The sequence below is a fragment of the Meleagris gallopavo genome, chromosome 3 (assembly GCF_905368555.1).
Source record: "Meleagris gallopavo chromosome 3, MGAL_WU_HG_1.1, whole genome shotgun sequence".
Lineage (NCBI taxonomy): Eukaryota > Metazoa > Chordata > Aves > Galliformes > Phasianidae > Meleagris > Meleagris gallopavo.
Genome location: NC_139406.1, coordinates 52663379 through 52684061, shown reverse-complemented (window position 1 = coordinate 52684061; position 20683 = coordinate 52663379). Strand labels below are relative to the sequence as shown.

Below are 20683 nucleotides of genomic sequence, written 5' to 3'. Positions count from 1 at the left end.
TTCAGGTTTCAATAGCATTATCAATTGCTTTTCTTAAAAATATATTTTCTATATGTGAGTAGTTGAACTGAATTTAGACATCAGCCACCTGAAACACTTGGCCCATGCAAGAACCATTTGTGTGGGTTGATGACAACATTAGCAGTAATCTTGTGTCTGTGATTTGTGAATGCATTCAGACAGCAGCAAACCAAATGGGATCTGATCAAAATGCTGCTTTGGATATTCAAGTCCAAGTGCAACAATGCCACGCTACTCAGTAATGACATTCTATTCTGTTCTTCATTGCCATGTAATCTACTGAAGGTTGTTTTTAATGGTTTGTATTGTGGTTACCACACAATGTAGAAATTGCACTATCAGTACCTGTCCTGTTTGCAAATGTGCTGTCAGTGTTACTCTACTTCTTGGTTTTTATCTTAATTTCCTGCAACAGCAGTTGTGTTGTTGAGTTTGACAGCTACATTTAGTGTAGGAAACTCCAGACACTGCAGAGTTCATTGCTGAAGTTAGAAAGAAATGCATTTTGTGAAAATAGATTGAAAAATCAGGTTGTAGCATCTACACAGAAATGACTTCCTTGCCCATGATTTTTACCTCGTTTCTCAATTGTTTCTTGCTGTTTGTTAGAAATACGTCAGATAACAGCTGTCCCAAGTTTTCTTTAGCAGACTAAGATAATCTCACCTGAAAGTTTTTGGACTGAAAGCCAAAAAGCCTCCTCTGGGGCATTTTTCCTACGGTTGAGAGATTCAAAACACTTATTTGAATCAAGCAGTGAAGAAATTTAGGTATTTTCTGCATCATTAATAATTACTCCATCCCCATCTATATGGACTTCTCTTTGCTATGTTGACAATATGCACACAGCAGTATGTTGTTCCAGGACTTCAGCTAATTCTGGGGAAATGGAATCAGAAGCACTATGCTTAGCTGTTTGCATGAAGAGGAATGCCAAGAATATCTTTGAAGTATTATAAACTTTTCTGAATAGGAAAATAATAATCTTAGAACACCTTCTAAATGCTTCTTTGTTGGAGCTACTGTCTAAGGCTCATAAAGAGTGGTGTTCTCTTTTACAGAGGCTGCTCTTTGAGTCTCCCACAGTGTTTTGTTCTTACTTCAGAGAACCAAAGATGACAATTATTTTTCCTGAAGCTGAAACTTTTTAAATTGCCTGAATGGACATACACATTACAGTTGGTCATTTTGCATTAATATTTTTCTGTGTGTTGAATTCTGTTATATTCACTCCTTCAGGAGTAATAAAACTATGCTTTGACTTGACTGATATGTAATTTTTGGACCAATTTAGCATTTTTGAAGTGCAAGTAATAGTTTAGATCAGAGAACTTTTACTATTTACCCTAGATTATATTATTTGATGCATTGGTCATATTATTTCTTCTGATGGCAGTAATTTACAGGTGCAGAAAAGTAAAAATCAGTTGCTGTTCTGCTAAAGGAGGACACACTAAGCATTTCATGACATCCAGTATCAGTATTATTGTTTGTGTTTTCACTAATACAAAAATAACAGCCCATCCGGATAGAAATAAATATTGCAAACAGAATTCTATTCATGATCAAGATCAATACCATGTTTTCCTTTTACAGCACAAGTAACTTTTCTACATGATCCAATGATAATAACTCCCCACCCAGAAATGATAACTTATTCTGTTCTCAAACCCAGCTTCAGGTCCATATTGTGCTTCTAAAAGTTTATAGCTAAGCTTCAGAATTGGTATATTATTGTTATTTAGGAAGGAAAGAAATTGATCTTGAAGGTGATGATAATAATTGTAAAGCAAAGACCTGAGTTTAGAAGAAACTTCTCAGGAATTCTGTTGTTCTGACGGACATTTATATCTTATTTAACCAAGAAAAAGTAAGCGTTACTCATCGTTTTTGCAAATGTTGTATATTGTCTATCTTCTCTGGAAGATTAGGAACAGGTTTGTCACACAGTAATAATAACAGTGCTGCTTCTGTTTCTAATGTGTGTTTCAGTTGGAGTGAAATATCTATACAGGGATGAACACTACAAAACATGTGTGTATCATGGGCCAAAGCATCTTGTTTACAAAAAGATTTTAAAGGAAAGTAAATGATACAGAGGATTTTGCAATAGCATTGTCCTTTGTATTTTGTTATTTAAAATAATACCAGACATGTCTTTGAGTGCTCTGGACCCAGGCAAGCATTACAATAGAGAACAATATTGTTGTCAGAATGCTTTGTTTGCCAGGAGTACCTTGACACTTTCCACATGCAGATCAGTTGGGCTAGCTCAGCAAATGGTCATTTCTCAAAATTTTATTCTGTTTTTCATCCTTAGATAACCTCTCATTATAATGAGGCCAAGTATTACAGTTGAGTATGTCTCCATTGTTTCCCTTTCTAGCACTTTGAGCTTGAGCAACAACCTGTACATAAATAGTTGGAATTGTAGTGAAAAACCTTCTCAAATTCTGTTTCTACTGGTAATCGTTCCTCATCAATACTGTAAAGTGCAGAAAAACCACGTGCCACAAATACTCTGTGGATGGACTCTCCTGTTGCTGAATCCTGCAGTGACATCAGAAATGAATTAGGAGAATAGACCTGCTAGTTTCTTCCTTAAGAAGTCTCTCTGGTCTGCAAAGAACTGCAAGACCATTCATGTATTCTCACCGAAGAAAGAGATTCTGTTCGTTCTAGTTCCTGGCACTGCTGAGTATTCTATTTTTGAGTCTAGGTCATAGTGATGTTTCAGTAAGGGCAAACTGACCACCTTTAACAAGAAGAAAAGTTTTGAAAGTTGATGAATTAGTATTATGTCCAAGATTTTATAGTAGTGTCTCTGCTGGCATTAACTGTGAAATGATTGCCTGCCTTTATGTAAAGGTTTTCAAGCATGGAATTCTTCAAGTTTTCCCACACACATGTTCAAGACATCCTCTCATACTTGTCTTATTCTCTACCAAAGCGCAGTCCACTGTGCTGCAGAGTCCATAGGGAAAAGAGATTCAAATTTAGATGCATTGATTAGCGAAATGGCCCTGACAGTTTCAATTTCGAGATCACAATTCTGGTGAGGAATAACTGAATGTAGCAGAACTGTCTCTCAGACCCTTAAGGCTTTATGAACTTTCTGCTCATTGTATCATTGTTATTTGACTAGCTAGAGATCTAGTAAGATCATTCCGCCTTCAGCTACCTGTTATTCTGCTGATCTGTAAATGATGTGTGAAGAAATGTACTATTGGAACTCTACAAAATGCATTGGCCTTGACACTTTTGCTAAAAATAATTTCTGAAAAATAAAAGAACATGTTTTAATTTTGACAATGAGATTGGAAGTTAACATCTATATGTAGTAGCACGATGCAGTCAGAATTTAAAATTGGGGGGCTTTAACAAAGGCAGGAAAAACCTTTCTGTAATATTAACTATTTCATGGAAAGCCCACAGTCCTCTGCCTTATATCATCCAATGGGTGATAAAGATCCCAATAGTAAGTGTCAATTTATAGATATTATTTGAAAATCTGCTGTTTTTCAATGGAAATTAAATAATATGATTCAGGATTATACTGTCTTTGGCCATGTTATTTCATAGTTATATTGCAAAAGAAGGCAATAACAGTGCCTTCTAATGAGATTCAATACTACAGAGCAATAGCAAGTAACAAAAAAGAAAAAATTGGCTCACCCACTTTCTGAAGACCAGTGACACTTCAAGAGAAGTACAATCTCTACCCAGAAAGATGGTGCTCACTAGGCTGCTAACCTTAAATGAGGGGGGTGAAGAGGAGTAGATCCAGGCTCCACCCCTTCTGGTCACTCGGGTGCGTGGCTTGCACCTGAGCTCCCTGGATTAGCCATGCTTTCTCACCTGGTGCTCAGCCTGGCAGTTCCACTGCAATAGTACAAAAAATAGCAGAAATTATAATATTGTATAACTTCTGTACATATCTCAGGGAGTTTTAGCATTCATTACAAGAAAGAGGTTTTTCAGACTGATTAAAGGGTTGCCAGGAACTGTAATTTTTCTTCCTTTTGTTTGATGCTTATCACTGCAATCAACATGCTGGTGAGGCTCCTGATGTGGCTTTGTCCCTTATCTCAATGGCAATATTTTTGCATTCAGGTAAATCTTCCGTAACACAGATGAATGTTGTCATCTTTTGCATTATTTGCTGATATTTAGGGCAGTGTTTAAACATTGTAGATGCTGAATATTTTTAAGTTGTTTTTGACAGATGTAGTGAAAAATAAAATTAAGACAGCATAATTTAAATGGAATTCAAAAATGGTTGCATTTCAGATGGAGAAAGGCCAATGAGTTTGTTATCAAGAGTTTCCTTGCTTGACTGGAATACTGCTTTCACTCAAGCAGTGAGGACACCACTCACTGCGGCTACCCAAGGCATGCTCAAATAGGGAAACAGTAGTGTATGTGGTGCCAGTGACATCCCTAAACATTTAAAAGTGACAGAATAAAACAATTCAAAAGGAGCATGTAAACTATATCCATCAAATGTGCTTGTTTACTCAGGTTTGTAAGAGCAATTTTTCAGCTCAGAATTCTTCATCAAATTTCTAAACAGTAGTTTGTAAGTGAATTCTGCACCATAAAGTTTGGGCCTTAAAGAAGGGTTTGAACACAGTGCTGCTAAGGCAATATGAAGCTCAAAGCACTCATGATTGCTTTCTAGGCTTCTCTTTCAGATCTCTCTTGCTTACAAAGAGAACTATAATGAACCTTAGGTCCTCAACCTTGCTGCTTTTATAGAAGGGCAGGTAAAACTTTGCCTATGAGAGCAGAGCAGTCATGCAACCATGTGTCTTGCTTGTGTTCAGGGCTTCAACCTTTTAGAATGGAGTACAGACTGATGTCACTGTGAACCCTCTCAAAACACCAAAGCTGGCAAGCTGCATTTTAGACTTTTAAGGGTTTTATTAGAGACACCAGTATTTGTGGCATGCAGTCTGTAGAGATTTTCCTGACTCCAACTTGATCTTATGTCTTTGCTTTCGTCTTCTGGGAGATCCTGATGAAGTAGAAGCTGACACTGCACAAATGCAGTAGATATGAGTGGCAGATGAGTTTAGCATAATTCATTTTAGCCTCTTTTAGTTGCTGCTTAGTAACCAAACTTGACCCTACATTTTACTCCTTTGTCTGTTGCTGGCACCTTACCACATTCCTTTCGCTGCCAGGCATGGCTCTAGCAGTTAGCTGGAGAAGCAAAACCCTCTTTCAGTTTGGACAAGAAGGAGGCAAAGGTAAGATCTCTTGGGTTATACAAATACAAAATATTTTGTATTTCTCTTTACTTAACATGTTTCTGTCTCCCAAATTCCTTTGTTGCAGATATGTTTTGTGCTTGGTTGGAATTTCCCTCAAAAATAAGAGCTGGTCCATCTTGAACCCGATCTACCAGTGTGCCTTCCCCATTTCCTAGTTTTTTATCAGTAAACAGTTCAAAAGCCTGTAGTCCTGTTTAGGATGGGTGCAAGCCAATACCTCTAGCACAACTCATCCATCTGGCTGAGAACTTTTTCCTGAAATGCTTGTCCAGAAATGGAGCTCTAAGCCACAGTTGTCAAGGCCAGATGACATTTTACCTGATAAATAAACAGATTAAAAACTTTTAGAGATTTTCTGGTTTTCTGTATTAAGAACTGCCTGATAGATCTTTTGCCACAAAAGTGCCCCAGAGGTTTCTGCAGAGTAAAGAGAAAATAAGAAAATTTTCTCTCTGGATGCAGTTAGGGCTATGTCTTTTGATGTGGAAATACCAAAGCACAAGTAAAAACTAGATGCATAGTGATAATAAGACAACAGCGGACACAGTGAGCTATTCAATTGGTTATTTACATGCATGGTACCCCCCCAAATAGCTATTCTGTTCCATCTCCTTGTGCATATTCAGGAACAGAGTTCTGCAGGCAAAGTAAACCTGCAGTCACCCACAGAGCTTTATAAATGTGCCCTTCTCAGCACTGCTATGACTGCTATGACTGACAGGGCAGCATTACTTTTCTGACAGTTGCTGATGCTGTGGAGTGGCAATTCTTTGTTCTTATTTAATGTTATAATTGAATACAAGGATCTGCCTGTTTTGTGCCTGCACCTAGAGACGTTTATCCGTAGACAACCTGTTAATTTCTACTTTTTGTTTGTTTAATAACAAAATAAAATTTACAGGCTGGCTAAAGCTGATACCACTGTGTATTTGCATGTGTATATCAAAGCCTATGAGTTTTACTGTCCTCTCACTGGCAACAGCTAAAGATTAGTTTTGTATTTTCTTTGTTCCTTTTCCCTTATATAAAAAGATGCAATGCTTGAACACAAAATTTACTCCTGACCATTATTCCATCTGAAAGCAGCAGTGAGGGGTTCAGTGATTGACATAATGTTGAAACTGATGGAAATTCCAGGTTTTAATTTCAATGCAGCAAGTTCCATGGTTGAATTCATAGAAGCCAACCACATCAGGAAAGTGATGTGTAGAAGGATAAAACAATAATTGTTAATGTTGTTAACTGAAGAGGACAATTAATACATATTTTGGCAAAGAAGCCAGTGCAGTCCCACTGAGAATGGAGGGAATGTTCTTTGCACATCACACTCATGTCCTCTGCAAGGCCTTGCCCACCTCTTTATACCTCTGTGTTGCTTTCTTGCCACAGTACTGATATTTCAGATGAAACACAGTGGCAGTAATTTTTCTGATGAGCACACAAGTGTCAAACAGGCTCAAAGAGTAACTGGATATTTAGAAATGTGCTGAGTGTCCGATCACCTCCAGCTCAGAAAGACCTTGAACTGAAATTCCAGTTTCTGGGACAAAAAGTACAACAGTACCAGAAATTCCAGAAACTAAGGGCTGGACAAGCTGGAGAGGGGAGAATTCTCTGCATTTGCCTTATTCTGTTCCCGAAACATTTCCTAATAGCCACTTCTGGAGATAGGATATTGCGTGGAATGGATTTTTGATCTAACCAGCTATGTCCATTCTTATGCTTTATGAAATAAGGAATAATAGAGGGTCTGAAATCACCTTTGTACCTCCATTAATTCTCTTGGTGTTCTTTATCATAATGTGAAAAGAAAAGGAGAAGATGAATAGATTTAGTTGATTCAACTGGCTTTTAAGTTATGTATTGAATTCGTGCTTGAAAAATGACTTGTGATACAAATGAAGCATAACCAAATACATAACTGTGACAAATTGATATTAAACGGTCATTGTGAAAAGTGGTGGGAGTGAAATGTGACCTCGCTTTTTTTATTGGGTCTTTGAGAAAAGTCTTTATAATTATTTCATACTACAGAAGTTCCTATGAGTCTGCTGTCTATACCATCTTTTCTCTGATTCACCATGCTCCTCTCCCCAAATTGCCTGCTACCGGTTGCTATCAGTAGAGGTTTTTTTCCAGTAGCTACCATTATGAAGGTTTGTTAGCATGGCTTGGGCTTGTGAAAATACAGAAGGAATATAATTTACTTACTTTTAAACATTTGCTTATGCCGCATATTATTTTCATCAAAATTGTATTTTAACACAGAAAAAAATAAAGCATGAATAATGTTGAAGCCGAAGGTTTAAAGGAAGCAGCACAGTAACTCAAAACTGCTCTGGAGTCTGTCATTTTTTGATCTGCAAGTGTCTGTTGCAAGTGGTCCTGTCCAAATGAATCAGATTGCTATGGCTGTAAGCTGTTGTTCAGCAAGACCTCAGCTGCTGGTATCCAGCCCAAAGAGATTAAATCAACCTTTGTTATACAGACCTTTGGTAGGCAATCTGTGAGAGTGGGTTTTATGACACTCTGCACTTGCACAGGCAGCAGCTTCAGTCTCACTCTTCCCACTCAACTCATTCATTCCAACCTCCTCGTTTTAGAAAGAACAGTTACCCATCTTACAGTAACTGCAGCTCTCAGAGATGCTCTGTCAACAGGCAGCCCACTCCAAGTGTTCATTTAACCTGTGTTAAATGAACATGCTAACCTGGAGTCTGCAAGCATCAGTGTATGTCTGGCTGCATATGTGCTCATATCCCATCTTCATGTCTTACAGCAAAGCAAGCAAAGTGGCTCCAACAATTGCCCTATTCATTTGTTGTGATTAACCAGACTGATTATCATTAGTAATGGTGTTATCTTGTATGATTCTGCTCATATGGTCAATTTTTTCCTAATTTTCCTAAAAGAGCTAAAGTTGCTCTGTTGCAAAGTGGCTATGTTATAACTGCTTTGGCATCTTTGGGTTCTCGCTTCACTTTTTTTGTTAACGAGAGGAATCCTTAGATTCCCGGCCCATCACCACCCTTTCAGAAGATGTGAGCCTCCAGGTGGCTGTGTGGTTGTGGGACTGTGTCATGCTACTGCTGTTAGAGCTGAAGGGCAAAACTGTAGATTTCTGACTTGTGAAATATACAGTTAGTTTCAGGTAATTTTCATACAGATTTCAACTAGAAAAACTAGTTAAGCATGCTCTAAATATTATTTGAATTCTAGCTTGACAAGTAATTTGAGAAAAGGAGACAAATTATTCAGAGATCTACTTTGTGTGGAAGAGTTTGTTGATTCCCTCCCTGAATTATCTGCAAGGAATATGAGAAGCCTAAGTGATATATAGTATGAAATTATTTCCTAACAATAACGCAAGAGATCCTTTAAAACACCTGAAGATTTTTTTCTCACAAGGAGATAAGGAAGAATCGTATATATGTACTTTAGTTCGAGGTTCATAGTAAATCAGTGATGCTTATATCAGTTTTAGATCTAAAATTTGTGCTCTCAGAAAACTAGTGTTTGAGGGACTTGTTATTCAAGTCAAATTTCATGCACGCTTCAGCTTGTTTCCCTTTAAGAGAACCCTTACTGTGAACAGTGTTGAGGATTTGACTTATCTGATCTGAGGACAATTCTCTCTGAGTGGAAGAACTCCATTTTAACATGTAAAGAAGAATTTTTACTCCAAGCAAAATGTGCTTTTTGGCCCATTCAAAAACATAGATGCTGTTGATGGGAAAAGGTAATCCTTTATATTAATATCTGACTTCTTGCTCTAAGTCAGTGTCCTTGGACTGTGCGCTGTCATGGAAATCACTTGCACGGTGTGATGTGTAAAATATGGATAAACTGATTTTTGGCAAAGATTTAGGTCATGTAGTGGATAACTAAAGTGAAGGATGCAACTGTTCTGAAAAAAAAATCTATTTAGAGTACCTGTTTTTGTGTGTTGGTTGGGCTTTCTTTCCTGCCACTTTTTTCAGTTTGGGCTGTGCTCCTTGGTTCAGCAGAAGGCAGGATGCTGTCCCATTCACACAACAAGCTTTTCTCTAGGGGGGGCAGGTTATACTCCTTAATCCCTCAAAGGGCATATCTGTGTAGGCATTTCTGAGAAGCAAAATACATACCTGTTTTGCAGTCAGATTCTCCCTTTTCAGGCTTATGCAACAGAAAATGTAGATATACTTCCATCTTTCCAGTGTGTGGGGTAAGGGTTCAAAGTGACAGTTCCTAAAGACATAGTTTGCTCTGAGCAAACATCATTGTCTGATGAGGCCATCATTCACTGTCAAGGTTGATGTCTCTGGACAGCGGTGACCTGGGGAGGAATTGAAGATGTGAATGACTGGAGGGGGAACAACTGTTTACAAGGGTGGATAGTGATAGGACAAGAGGGAATGGTTCTAAGCTAAGACAGGGGAGGTTTAGGTTAGGTATTAGGAAGAAGTTTTTCACACAGAGGGTGGTGACACACTGGAACAGGTTGCTCAAGGAGGTTGTGGATGCCTCGTCCCTAGAGGCATTCATGGCCAGGCTGGATGTGGCTCTGGGCAGCCTGGTCTGGTAGTTGGTGACCCTGCACATAGCAGGGGGGTTGAAACTAGGTGATCTTTGATGTCCTTTTCAACCCAGGCCATATATGATTCTATGATTCTATGAACTCTTCCCAGTTCCTCTTTTGTGACTGTCCTGGCACGTGACATAAGTCAGGAAGCTATCTGCCCCTCTTCTTTCAGCTTGTGGTACATGCAGCTGCAGGGTGCTTTCCTGCAGGTATTCCCATAAACCTTCACAAGCGATGGTTATGGCAAGAGGCATATTGCAAAACACACTGTCCTTGCATCAGTGGTGCAACCACTGCCCGCACATGAATTGACTGTGGTGAATGCCAGGCCCAGGCCAACCCCAGCTGCCACCATGATGCCAATGAATCCCAGGGCCCACCATGCTCCTTGCTTACATTTCTCTGCAACCCAGAGGCTGGGCCTCTGCCTTTGTGGCCCACCTTTAGTGGAGTCCTTCATGAAACAGGAGCCTTTTTTTCCTCAAACCAGTTACTCACACAGTCTGTGTTTCTGTGCCTCAGGCACTGGGTAGCTCCAGCTTTAAAGTAGCCTTATTCTTGGCATGAACAGACCACCTGCCCGAGAATGAGAAATGCATGAAACCTTGTAATTTAGTTACCTTGGTAACATCTGTAAGGAACTACCAGTGCTAAACCAATATTTTTTATTTGTTTATTTTTATCTCTTTTATGGCAATGCATATTTATTTTTACTTGGCAAAAGTGTGCTTTCTGGTCATTGCGGCCGTTCTCCTGAACATTTTTCCTAACTGACAGTCAGGAAAATGAGCAAGGTTAAATGACTGTAAAAGATGATATTTGACTTTATAGTAGAACTGAGATCTACCATCAGGTAACAAAGCTTTTGCTAAGCAAAGCCAAAGCCATGCATGTGCTGTATTATTGTTTCAAAATAACATTTGATGACATTTATTCAGCATAGGTATTTTATAGAAATTTTTCAATAGTTATATTTCAGAATAAGCAGAAAAGATGTTTAATTTTTTTCTTTCAAATTATAACAGGCAGACATGCAGGTTTTAGTTGTCAATCATTCATCATACAGGAAAAAAAAAAAAAACACGAAAGAAAAGGAACAGAGAATTAAAACCACAATTAATGACTCCAAGCCCAAAGTAAAAGCCTTGCTTTGGACTTTAACTGTTCCTGGATCTGGCTCTGGACACACCTCCTTTCCTACTCCATCACTCCCATTTAGCCATCTGGCTCCTCTGCACGAGATTCTCAGCTGCCACCACAGAGTGGCTTCCCAAGAATCAGATTTAGCTGCTGCAGAGGAAGCATTGACCTCAGCTTTTAGCTGTGCATTCTCTGGTAACTGAATTGTTTCTCTCTTTGCTCCCAACCACAGATAATATCCTTAACTCTTAAAAGGGAGGAGCCTCCACCACTTGGTGCTGATTGATTTAATTAATTTGAATCTAATTGTCCCTTGTTAAACCGATAATCAAAAAGGCGATCGTCTAATAACAGTCTAAATACAAATCAGCCCTACCAAAAGAGTTTGTCTTTTAATTAAACTGGATTTCTTTTTTATATTTCAGAGCTTTTAAAATGAGTAGAAAATAGAGCTGTTTTCTTAAAAAAAGAAAAAAAAATCATTTCCCTTTTAAAGTACCATTTCTTAGTTCTGAATTATACAATTGTGTATTTATTTATGAAACTTTATTTAGAATTTTAGTATTTTTAAATTATTATTATTATTATTATTAATGTGTTATTGTTAAGGTCCTGTGAGTCATAAATCACAAGGAATGGTAAGGGATACGTTGTGTTGACCTCAAAATTATGTCACTTTAGTCTTCAATTAGCCCCAGGTTTTTAAATAAGAATGTCACAGTGAGATGGTGCCTAGCATGCAAGTTGTATGTATTTAAAAATCTGCTTCTAGGAACAGCATGTATCTTTTAGTGTATATACATTTGTATTTACAAGAAAGGTAATGTAAAAATGTTATAAACTGAAACATATCTTGCTTGTTTTTTTTTTTCATTGCAGCCATTAAATATAAAGCGTTTTGTAAAAGTCAAATCTGCTCCTTAAGTAAAAGCATTTAAAATGTGATTTTTATTATGTATTTTCATGAAAATAGATTTTTTTTACAGGTTTAAAACTAAAATATCTTCATAATGGAAGCCAAGTCTTATATACTTTGACATAGTGGTGTTGGATGCATGCAGCAAGAAAAACACTGATGTATGATGTCTTGCCTGTGGCTCTTTAAGTACTTAAGTGAATTAGATCACTACCAATTTGTATTGGAATTTTCTTCACTTTTAAAATTCTAATCTGAGGGTCGGAATATTTGTTTTTTATTGTGTTAACTATTGATAGACAATAGTTTGATCAGTCGTGTAGCTTGAAGTGTGAACGTTTCTGAGCACATCTTTTAAAGTATGCGTTGTGGTGTCTTTAAATACCATGCGTATATGAACATGTTTGTTTCTTTTCAATGGAAAATGATTAGGAGAGCCTGATAGCAGATGTCATATAAAGGTCCATTTCATCTCATGTCTCCACTTTCGATGTGTATGAGTTCCAGGTGGCTAACTCCTCAGTTTTGATTCCAGCTTCACTGCCTATGATAAACACAGACTTGTAGGACCCTGGGCTGGGCTTTGCACTATGAGCTAAACTACATAAATTGCTGCAAGGTGCTTGATAGAGCAAGTAAGCAAATTGAGGTCCAAATTCATCCACTGAAGGATAAATTGTTTATTAGATAGCCAAAAGACTGCTTAAGAGTAAACAGTGGCTGAGAAAGTAGAACAGGTGGCAAATCCCAGTGCTGACAAACACAGGATATACAAACACAGAAGCATGTCAAAATATATGTTAACCAGACTTTTCAGCTGTAAAATATAGGGGCCAACACCACCATATCCCGAGTCTCCAGATGTAACTTCCAGGTTGATAATTTAATCATTTATTAAGTAGTATTTTAAAATATATTGTAACACAATGAATGAGCAAAAGAGATGAGCACATGAACAAAACAAAGAGGGGATCTTTTGCTTTTGGAGTCGACTTTCCCATTTAATCTCTATTGCCAGCAGTGAATACATCAGATATATTTACATTGTATCTGTGTAAGAGGATGTTTATGAATATGACATATGCTACTCTGCACCCTTAAAACCTGAGAATTACATTCTCTCTCAATACCATGTGCATCTCTGTTAACTTCAGAAATATGCAAGACTGCAGCAACGAGCACGACATAAGAATAAATAAATCCATAGACATATGGACAGACAGATTGTTTAAGGCAGATTTTGTCACTTTGTCCCTAAAAATCCAGTGAGATGGTTAGCTTTTGTGTACACAGTGACACTAAGGTGTCAGCCCAGATCATTTCCCTTAACTTGCAATATTTTGTTGGTTTACACAAAGTTTTTATTTGAATAAGTGGAGGGGTGTGCACACACATTTTGCAGAAATGTACTGGGATTAATTAACATTAACACCTTTTAAACTCTATTTTAAAAAAGATTGTGAAAATATAGATTATGTTTGAACTGGACAAAAATGATGATGTGGCATATGACTGAAAATATATATTTTTTAATAGATGATTCAGCCGCAGAGAGTTTTAATGGCAATGAGACCGTGGGACACAGTTCCAATGCTTCAGGGGGAACACACTGCAGGGAGATGGCAGAAACCAACAGTAATGGCAAAACAAATCTGGAGCAGGATGAGCAGCCTCTGAACCTGAGTGACAGTCCCCTCTCTGCTCAGCTGACTTCAGAATACAGACTAGATGATCACAGCAGTAATGGAAAGAACAAATACAAGACTCTCCTAATTTCTGATCTCAAGATGGAACGGGAGGCAAGAGAAAATGGAAGCAAGGTAAGATGCTTCCACGTGCTCCAGATATGAAGTGTGTAGATTAGAAAAGGAAACGCTTTGAGAGGCCAAACCAAAGGTTATTCCCAGATAAGTACTTATACAATGTGTCTAATGTGTGTCACATCATTACTCAAATGCTATATATGGATTTGTATGCTCTGTTACACATACATGATGCATACTTACATTTAGTGTATGCAAGTGTATATGGGTGTACGCACATATATGTATAGGCATACATAGTGTGTTCACACTTCAACAAAAATCTTTGCAATTCTCCATCAGACATGAATTTTATCAGCTCATTTATTGAGAACTGTCTACATTATCTATTTGAGAGATATAAAAGTATGTTATTTAATAAATATATATATATATACTGGGATACTCATCTATATGTATATTTATAGACGACCATCTCATTACATGTAGTATGTGTCTATAGAATGAATCCATATAAATGTTAAGTGTGTATGCCCAAACAAATTACTATGTGTGAACCATCAGCATCTGAAAGGAACTGATTGGGTTCCTTCCTGATTGTTTGCGTTATGCAAGCACCTAACCTGAATTAAAACTGACAAATTTGCTTTAAGAAGGCTGTAATCCCCCGAGGGCTTTTCTTTGTAGCTGCCTTTATGTGGGTAGAGAGGAGCAAGAGTGCTTACATTGTGAATAAAGGTAGATCCTATAGACTAGATAGATAGCTTGATAGATATTTGTCATGAGGGCATGACAAACGTAGGGAGGGTGAAGAAATGGCTTATATCATAGAAATTATTTGTTGTTCTGCTCTGCTCTTATTGGCAACAAGTTCTTGATTTTTTAATCTGATAACTCCCAACTGGATTACCTCTTTTACAGCAGCAATAATAAGATGTTAGTACTGGATCCAAATACTATTAATGCTGGTCACTAGCTCTCAGTAGCACACTACAAAATAACCTGACAACACATGTGTTCTTTGAACTCCCTTGTTTTTTGCAAAGCTTTGAAATATGAGTGATGCGAAAAATCACTTTTTTAAGGCAATCCATAATGGGATTGTACATGACTGATGCCTGGAGAAGAGCAGTTATTTTCATGAAAGTTTTAACTCCTGTCATCATTGCCTGTGGTGTAAAAATAAAAACTTGAAATGTTAATTCAAGTGTCTGGTTTTGATGGGTAAAAAAAAAGGGAGACAAAAAAGGAGATCTTTAGTAGTTCTCCTTCTTGGCCAGTTCCATTTAGCGAATCATGTATACCCAAACTTTCTCCACCAAATCTTCATGTAAAATTATTTATCAGCATGGAATGCATTTGTTTCTACAAATTCTAAGTTACTGAAAATGTTCTGAATAACTCAAGTCTGGGAGTGTGTATGCACTCCAGTGCTGGATTTATTCAGTACTTTGTCTACTGCACAGTGAATTCCAAATTGGCATATATGAATGGTATTTTCATTTGCTCCAGGGCACGTTGTTCCAATGAACCTTCTCTAAGCCAGTCACCCAAACACTGATAGACACACAGGCTCTTTCGCCTGAGGTGTATTACTGCTTTTGCCATTACTCTTGTACACAAATAAGCTTGGTGAAGGAAGGGAGAAATCTTAATGTGGAACTCATTCACAGCTAAGACGAGAATATAACCTAATATTATTTTCTTTTCAATTTTATTCTGTTTCAATGCAGATACAAAGAAAAAAAAATTATCAGAAAGTGTTAAAAATCTGTTTGTAATGAGTTGAGATGACAACCAAAGACAACTCATTCTTTGTTACTCTACAAATTTTAAGATGTCTGAATCATCCCCCACATCGATATACTCTTTCATCACTCACTGTCATCCTACCCACTCCATACTGCTAACAGTATGCAAATTTGCCTCCCCTTTTTGATCCTAGCAAAACTCATGTTGATGGTTACAGTTCATTTATATGATTGATTAAGTACGCATGAAAAATTATTAAATATGGAGTGAAGACTTCAGGAAGAGCATACTTCTGGTACGAAAAAATGTCAGAGGTTTGTAAGCTAATTGTAGAATAAAATTATTTTTGTGGCCACATTCTTATTTTACAGATGAATTCTATTCATAACTTTAAAAGTAGTTACAGAACAGTTTTAGAAGTAACAAGAATCATAGTATGTTAGAACAAAATGGGCTTACAACACCTCAGTGTTTCATTCACATACACGTTCACTTATATAAATCATTACTATTGTTTTACCTAGAATGCTGAAGAGTCAGAGAATGTCTTACAAGCCTTACACCTGATCAAGAGAAAATTACATGAGACATTAGTGATAAAAAATCTGTTTTTTTAATACAGGGAAATATATTTTAAATCATTGAGTTAGCATTGCAGGAAGTAATAATTTATGCTTCATCCGTTTTCTACAATGGCCCATTCAGCCTCCAGAAGATGTTACTTGCTGAAGATGGCCAAATCTCTGTGAAACCCACAGGTGAAAGAATGGAGCTGAGAAGATCTGATAGCTGATGTGTTTCTTACCTGCTCTACCTGAATCATCTTTTGGATACTTCATCATAGTTTTAAGTAACTCAAAGCTGCAGTTTCTCTGGTCAACTTGCATTCATTTGGATCGGTCTCTAGGTTTAAATTTAACTTATACTATCACGTCAAAACTGAATATAGCCAGAATAAAAACCAAAAGGTTACTTGTCTTTAGTTGAAAGTTATCAACACATTATATCTCTTCCACCAAGTCACAGACTTTTAATGTGAATTTATTTTCCTATTGGAAACCAGTAATTTTCTTAAACTATATTGGAGGTATTTGGTTGTACAATGCTATTTTTGAGAAAATTTTCTTCACGTGTAATGGTGAGCTCCTCCACTTGACAACAGAATTCTGATTGATAATTGTGTACATGCTGTGGATATATGATCACAGGAAGCATTGGAGAAAAAATGATAGTGTTTCCATCATATTTTCTTTACGTATCTGGTAGGTAATAGGCAAATGTTTAATGAAAATGCTCACTTTTTTCTTAGATTCCGATTTTTAGAATATCCACCCATTTTAAGCAGTTATATGCTTACAGTATGTGGTAAGTTTGCTAGAAGGAGGCCTCGTTCTAAAAGAGTGAGAGTTCTGGATGTCAAAACAGGGACGATTTGCATTTTCCTAAAATCCATGCTCATAGATAAAATGACTGATTATTAAGAAATGTGGATTTTCTGGGAATCAAGTTTGTTTGAAAGGACTGATGCATAATTGATCAGAAAACCACATGAACAAATTTCAATTGAAATTTGCAAACTAGCAGAGCACATTATTGAAAGAACACTCTAATTCTATTTAGTCTTTAAAAACTGATGTTGACAACACTCTCTAAATAAGAATTACATTTTAGAGGACAGTCTAAAATTTCTCATTGGATCCTCAGTTTCAAGCAGCAAGCATGTGTGCAAACTTTTATGTCGAAAGAGCACTTTCTGTTTGCCATGGAGAGTTTTGCTGAACTGCAACTTAACCTTAAAATGAGGTTCAAAATTTTTACCATTCACTGAAATTTTTTTAATAAAGGAAACCTGCTTCAGTAGCATTAGATATATACATGTAAGTATGCATGCATACTTTTATATTTATATATATATACATGTATGCTTCATATATATAGTTTTATTAAGCTGATACTAGGAAAGTGGTCCTCCAGTAAGAACCAGATATTCTTTCAGATCAGTAGAACTTCCTACAGCCATTTAAGGTTCTACTGAAGTCAGTGGAACTTTGTCTAGATGCAAAAATATATACATATGTCTCAGCAAGACTGAATCTGTATTATGGAAAACTTATAAAAGTATTCATCTTTAAGTATTCTGCAAATGCAGTTATTTGAATTTAAACAGTTAAGTGCATTTATAAATTATTTCAGATCATTATATGTGAGACTGCTGTGTTTGGTTTGACCATGGTGGAGTCTCCATAGCAATGAGATTTTTGATTTCTGATTCTTGTGTTACTGCTTTTACCTACAGTGTACACTGTATTTTGAAAACTCACTATATAACATTATCTCTTACACCTCATTTATTTCATGAAATACAGCAAGTCCACACCTTTTAAATGCTTTTCTTCCTTCTGCATCGAATTACAGTAATATAGTATGGGAAAACAGTTTTTTGAGCTAACCAGCCATACTAATGTTGTGCTGTATACCCTACATGGATTTTAACAAATAGCTCATCGTGTGTATACTGCAAAGGACACCCATCATGTGAAAAACTTCTGTTCTGGGATTTCCTAGATAGAAACACACGCTACTGATCATGGATGCCTAGGAGGTACATTGAAGTGAAGTAACAACACACACCACGTGTCCACTTTGTCCAGATAACTAATTGCAGACAGTTGACTAATGTCTTCTTTTTTTTTTTTTTACGCCAGACAAAATTTGTGACAGAAAAATTGGACACCTCTAGACTCTCTGCATGTATGGCAGGCCAAATTAATATGATCTATAATTAGCTTGAGTGTGTAACTGGTTGCATGGAGAAGCACAGAAGATTATTAATTTTTCTCTAAGTCTGCAAAAAAAAGCAATTTTAAAGGAGAGAACAATAAATAACAATTGCTGCACACGGTGACCTTTAGTTATAATACTGCATTCTAATGTAGCAAGCATTATAGTTACAGTGGCTCACAACACTTCAGAGCTTTCATATAGTTTCCAAAAGGAAGTCCTTTCTTTCTACAACTCCTTTAATGCTAGACTTTTCAAGTGATTCGTAGGCTATTTTTTCCAACTTGTTATAACGAATTGTTATCGTAGACCACCACTTGGGGCTGTTTGTCCCCAGCTACTGCAACTTCAAACTGGTATTGTAGTGGGCGCACTTACACCGTTGCAGGTTAGCCTAGCAGGCTACCCATTTTTAGGAAAGATCCCAGTCTAAGGTTTTAAAGACTGTAAGCTTGCAGAAGTTCTGAAAGCCAAAGCATACGTGAGATGTGAAGAGCCATTTGAACTTTCTGCATGCTTCTGTAGGTAAAACTTCTGTCATCTTCAGTAGGTAGTCCACTTGCAGCTTCTTGTAATATCTGTTTTGTTGGGGTTAAGCATTGTTGAAGGAAAATACAGAATCAAAGTAATCTGACCTGAAAAAAAAAAAAAAATACAAACATACAGATAAAACTGATGTAATCTGTTGGTACATGATTCCAGCTCATTTCCAGAAGTGCATGTGAATGTAGCTACAGTTAGATTCCGTCTCCGAAGAATAAGGTAGAGTTTCAATGTATTTCTTACTCATTCTCTCTCTTTTTTTTAAGGTAGTTACATCAGTATGATATGAATTGTCATTTCTAATGTCCTGTAAATGGCATCAAATATGATGTTGGGTATCTGAGGCACATGGAGTCATTGGTTTTCTGCCTGTATGTTTGTTTTCAGGTTTGCCTTAAGAAATGCTCAGAATTTAAGGGATCATGCAACTTTTTTTTCAAAGCAAGTGGTGTCCTCAGGAGTTAAAATGGACTTTTGTACAGATCTTTAGTGGTTTATTGAGTTATTTAGGATGTAATTTATTTTAAAAAATCATGATGAGATGTGAAACAAGTGTGCATGTACCTGAAGGGAGGGGTAAAATGAAAACTGTAAGAGTTTGGCGTGTTGAAGAATAGTGTTGGATACACTATTTACCTTTTTCCTCTTTTCCTTCCTTCCTCCTTCCTTCCCTATCCCTTCTTTTTCTCTCCCTCCCTCCCTCTCTCCCTCCCTTTAAGTTTGTGCTGCCAAATGCCCAGATTACAGATTACTAATATGGATTAGGAGTTAGTTGAGGTTTGAGAAAAAACTTTGACAGCAACTCATGGTCTTCACAGAACATCTTGCTCATTTCTCTTGCCTGAAGTTGGATCTCACTGTGTCTGTAAGAACAGGAAACTGGATTCCTCTTGTATTATTTTCAGTTACTATATTTTCCCTCAATTCCATAGTCAGATAGAAAGTGTTAAAGCAGTGGCATATTTTACTGACTGCTGTTTTGTTAATGTGTCTTAAGAGTTGCATACCAGGTGTTTGACAGCTTTGTTTTATGGATTAAGCATCAAGTCCATGGAAGACTCAGAGTGAAATTCTGTTTTCTATTGTAATGACTACCCTATGAGGAGGGTAGCAAAGTCTGATGGAAGGTGTAGGCTGGACTTGTTACAATACTAGGTGCTATAACAGATTTTGAGCAGGCAACAACAAAAGAGCGGGACAGAATGCAAACCCATCATGATACACATCCTATGAAGCAGCAAGATATCAGCCCACATTAGCCTGTAGCCCTACGTTCCAGCCTGCTTTCACCATTCCAGACATAGCACCAAGAAGAGGGGAGTAACTTCTTCCAGCTGTGCCTTAATTATTATCTGATTGATTGTTGTTTTTCATCAAGTCTCGGGAAGTACTTTGTACTGAAACTCAAATGAAGAAATGAAAACACAAGTGAACTGAATGTGAAATCCACCCTTCCTGCCATCGTGTATAGGTGGTACAAGGCTACAACATCTTTTGGCTTGTATCTTTGGTGTGTGAAGGCAGGTGAAAATTTTCTGCTGAACAATGCATCTTGTTATTTCTCTTGTATTCTTTGGTCTGTGCAAATGTAGCAGACACCAGTGTTTTCCACAGCTGCTTTGGAGGTGCACTGCAATAGAAAGAGACAGATTCCTTTTCATCCATACATGGAGAACAAAAAATGAATGCAAGGAGTTCTATAGTCTCCTCCTTTTTTCCTACCCACTAATTTACACAAGAATAAGACAGGGTAACCTGTTTTCTCCTTCTCTATCAATTCCTACTTCATACATAGGATTTATGTAGGTTGATCTCATTGTAAAGACATAGACCTTTATATTTTGCTTTAGAAAAAGTTATTTATTGTTAGTAGAAGGAAGAAAAAAGTTCTTTTTTTTTTTTTTCTTTTCTTTTTTTTTCCTCTGCTCTT

General features: G+C 37.1%; 1 protein-coding gene across 1 annotated transcript in view; it reads left to right on the top strand.

The window, feature by feature from the left end:
* Positions 1-20683, top strand: part of NOL4 (nucleolar protein 4) — a 188402-nt gene that overhangs the window by 94505 nt on the left and 73214 nt on the right. The window contains exon 6 of the mRNA XM_085221021.1: positions 13451-13734. Coding sequence (XP_085077147.1) covers positions 13451-13734 — 284 coding nt within the window. The remainder of the gene's footprint in view (positions 1-13450; positions 13735-20683) is intronic.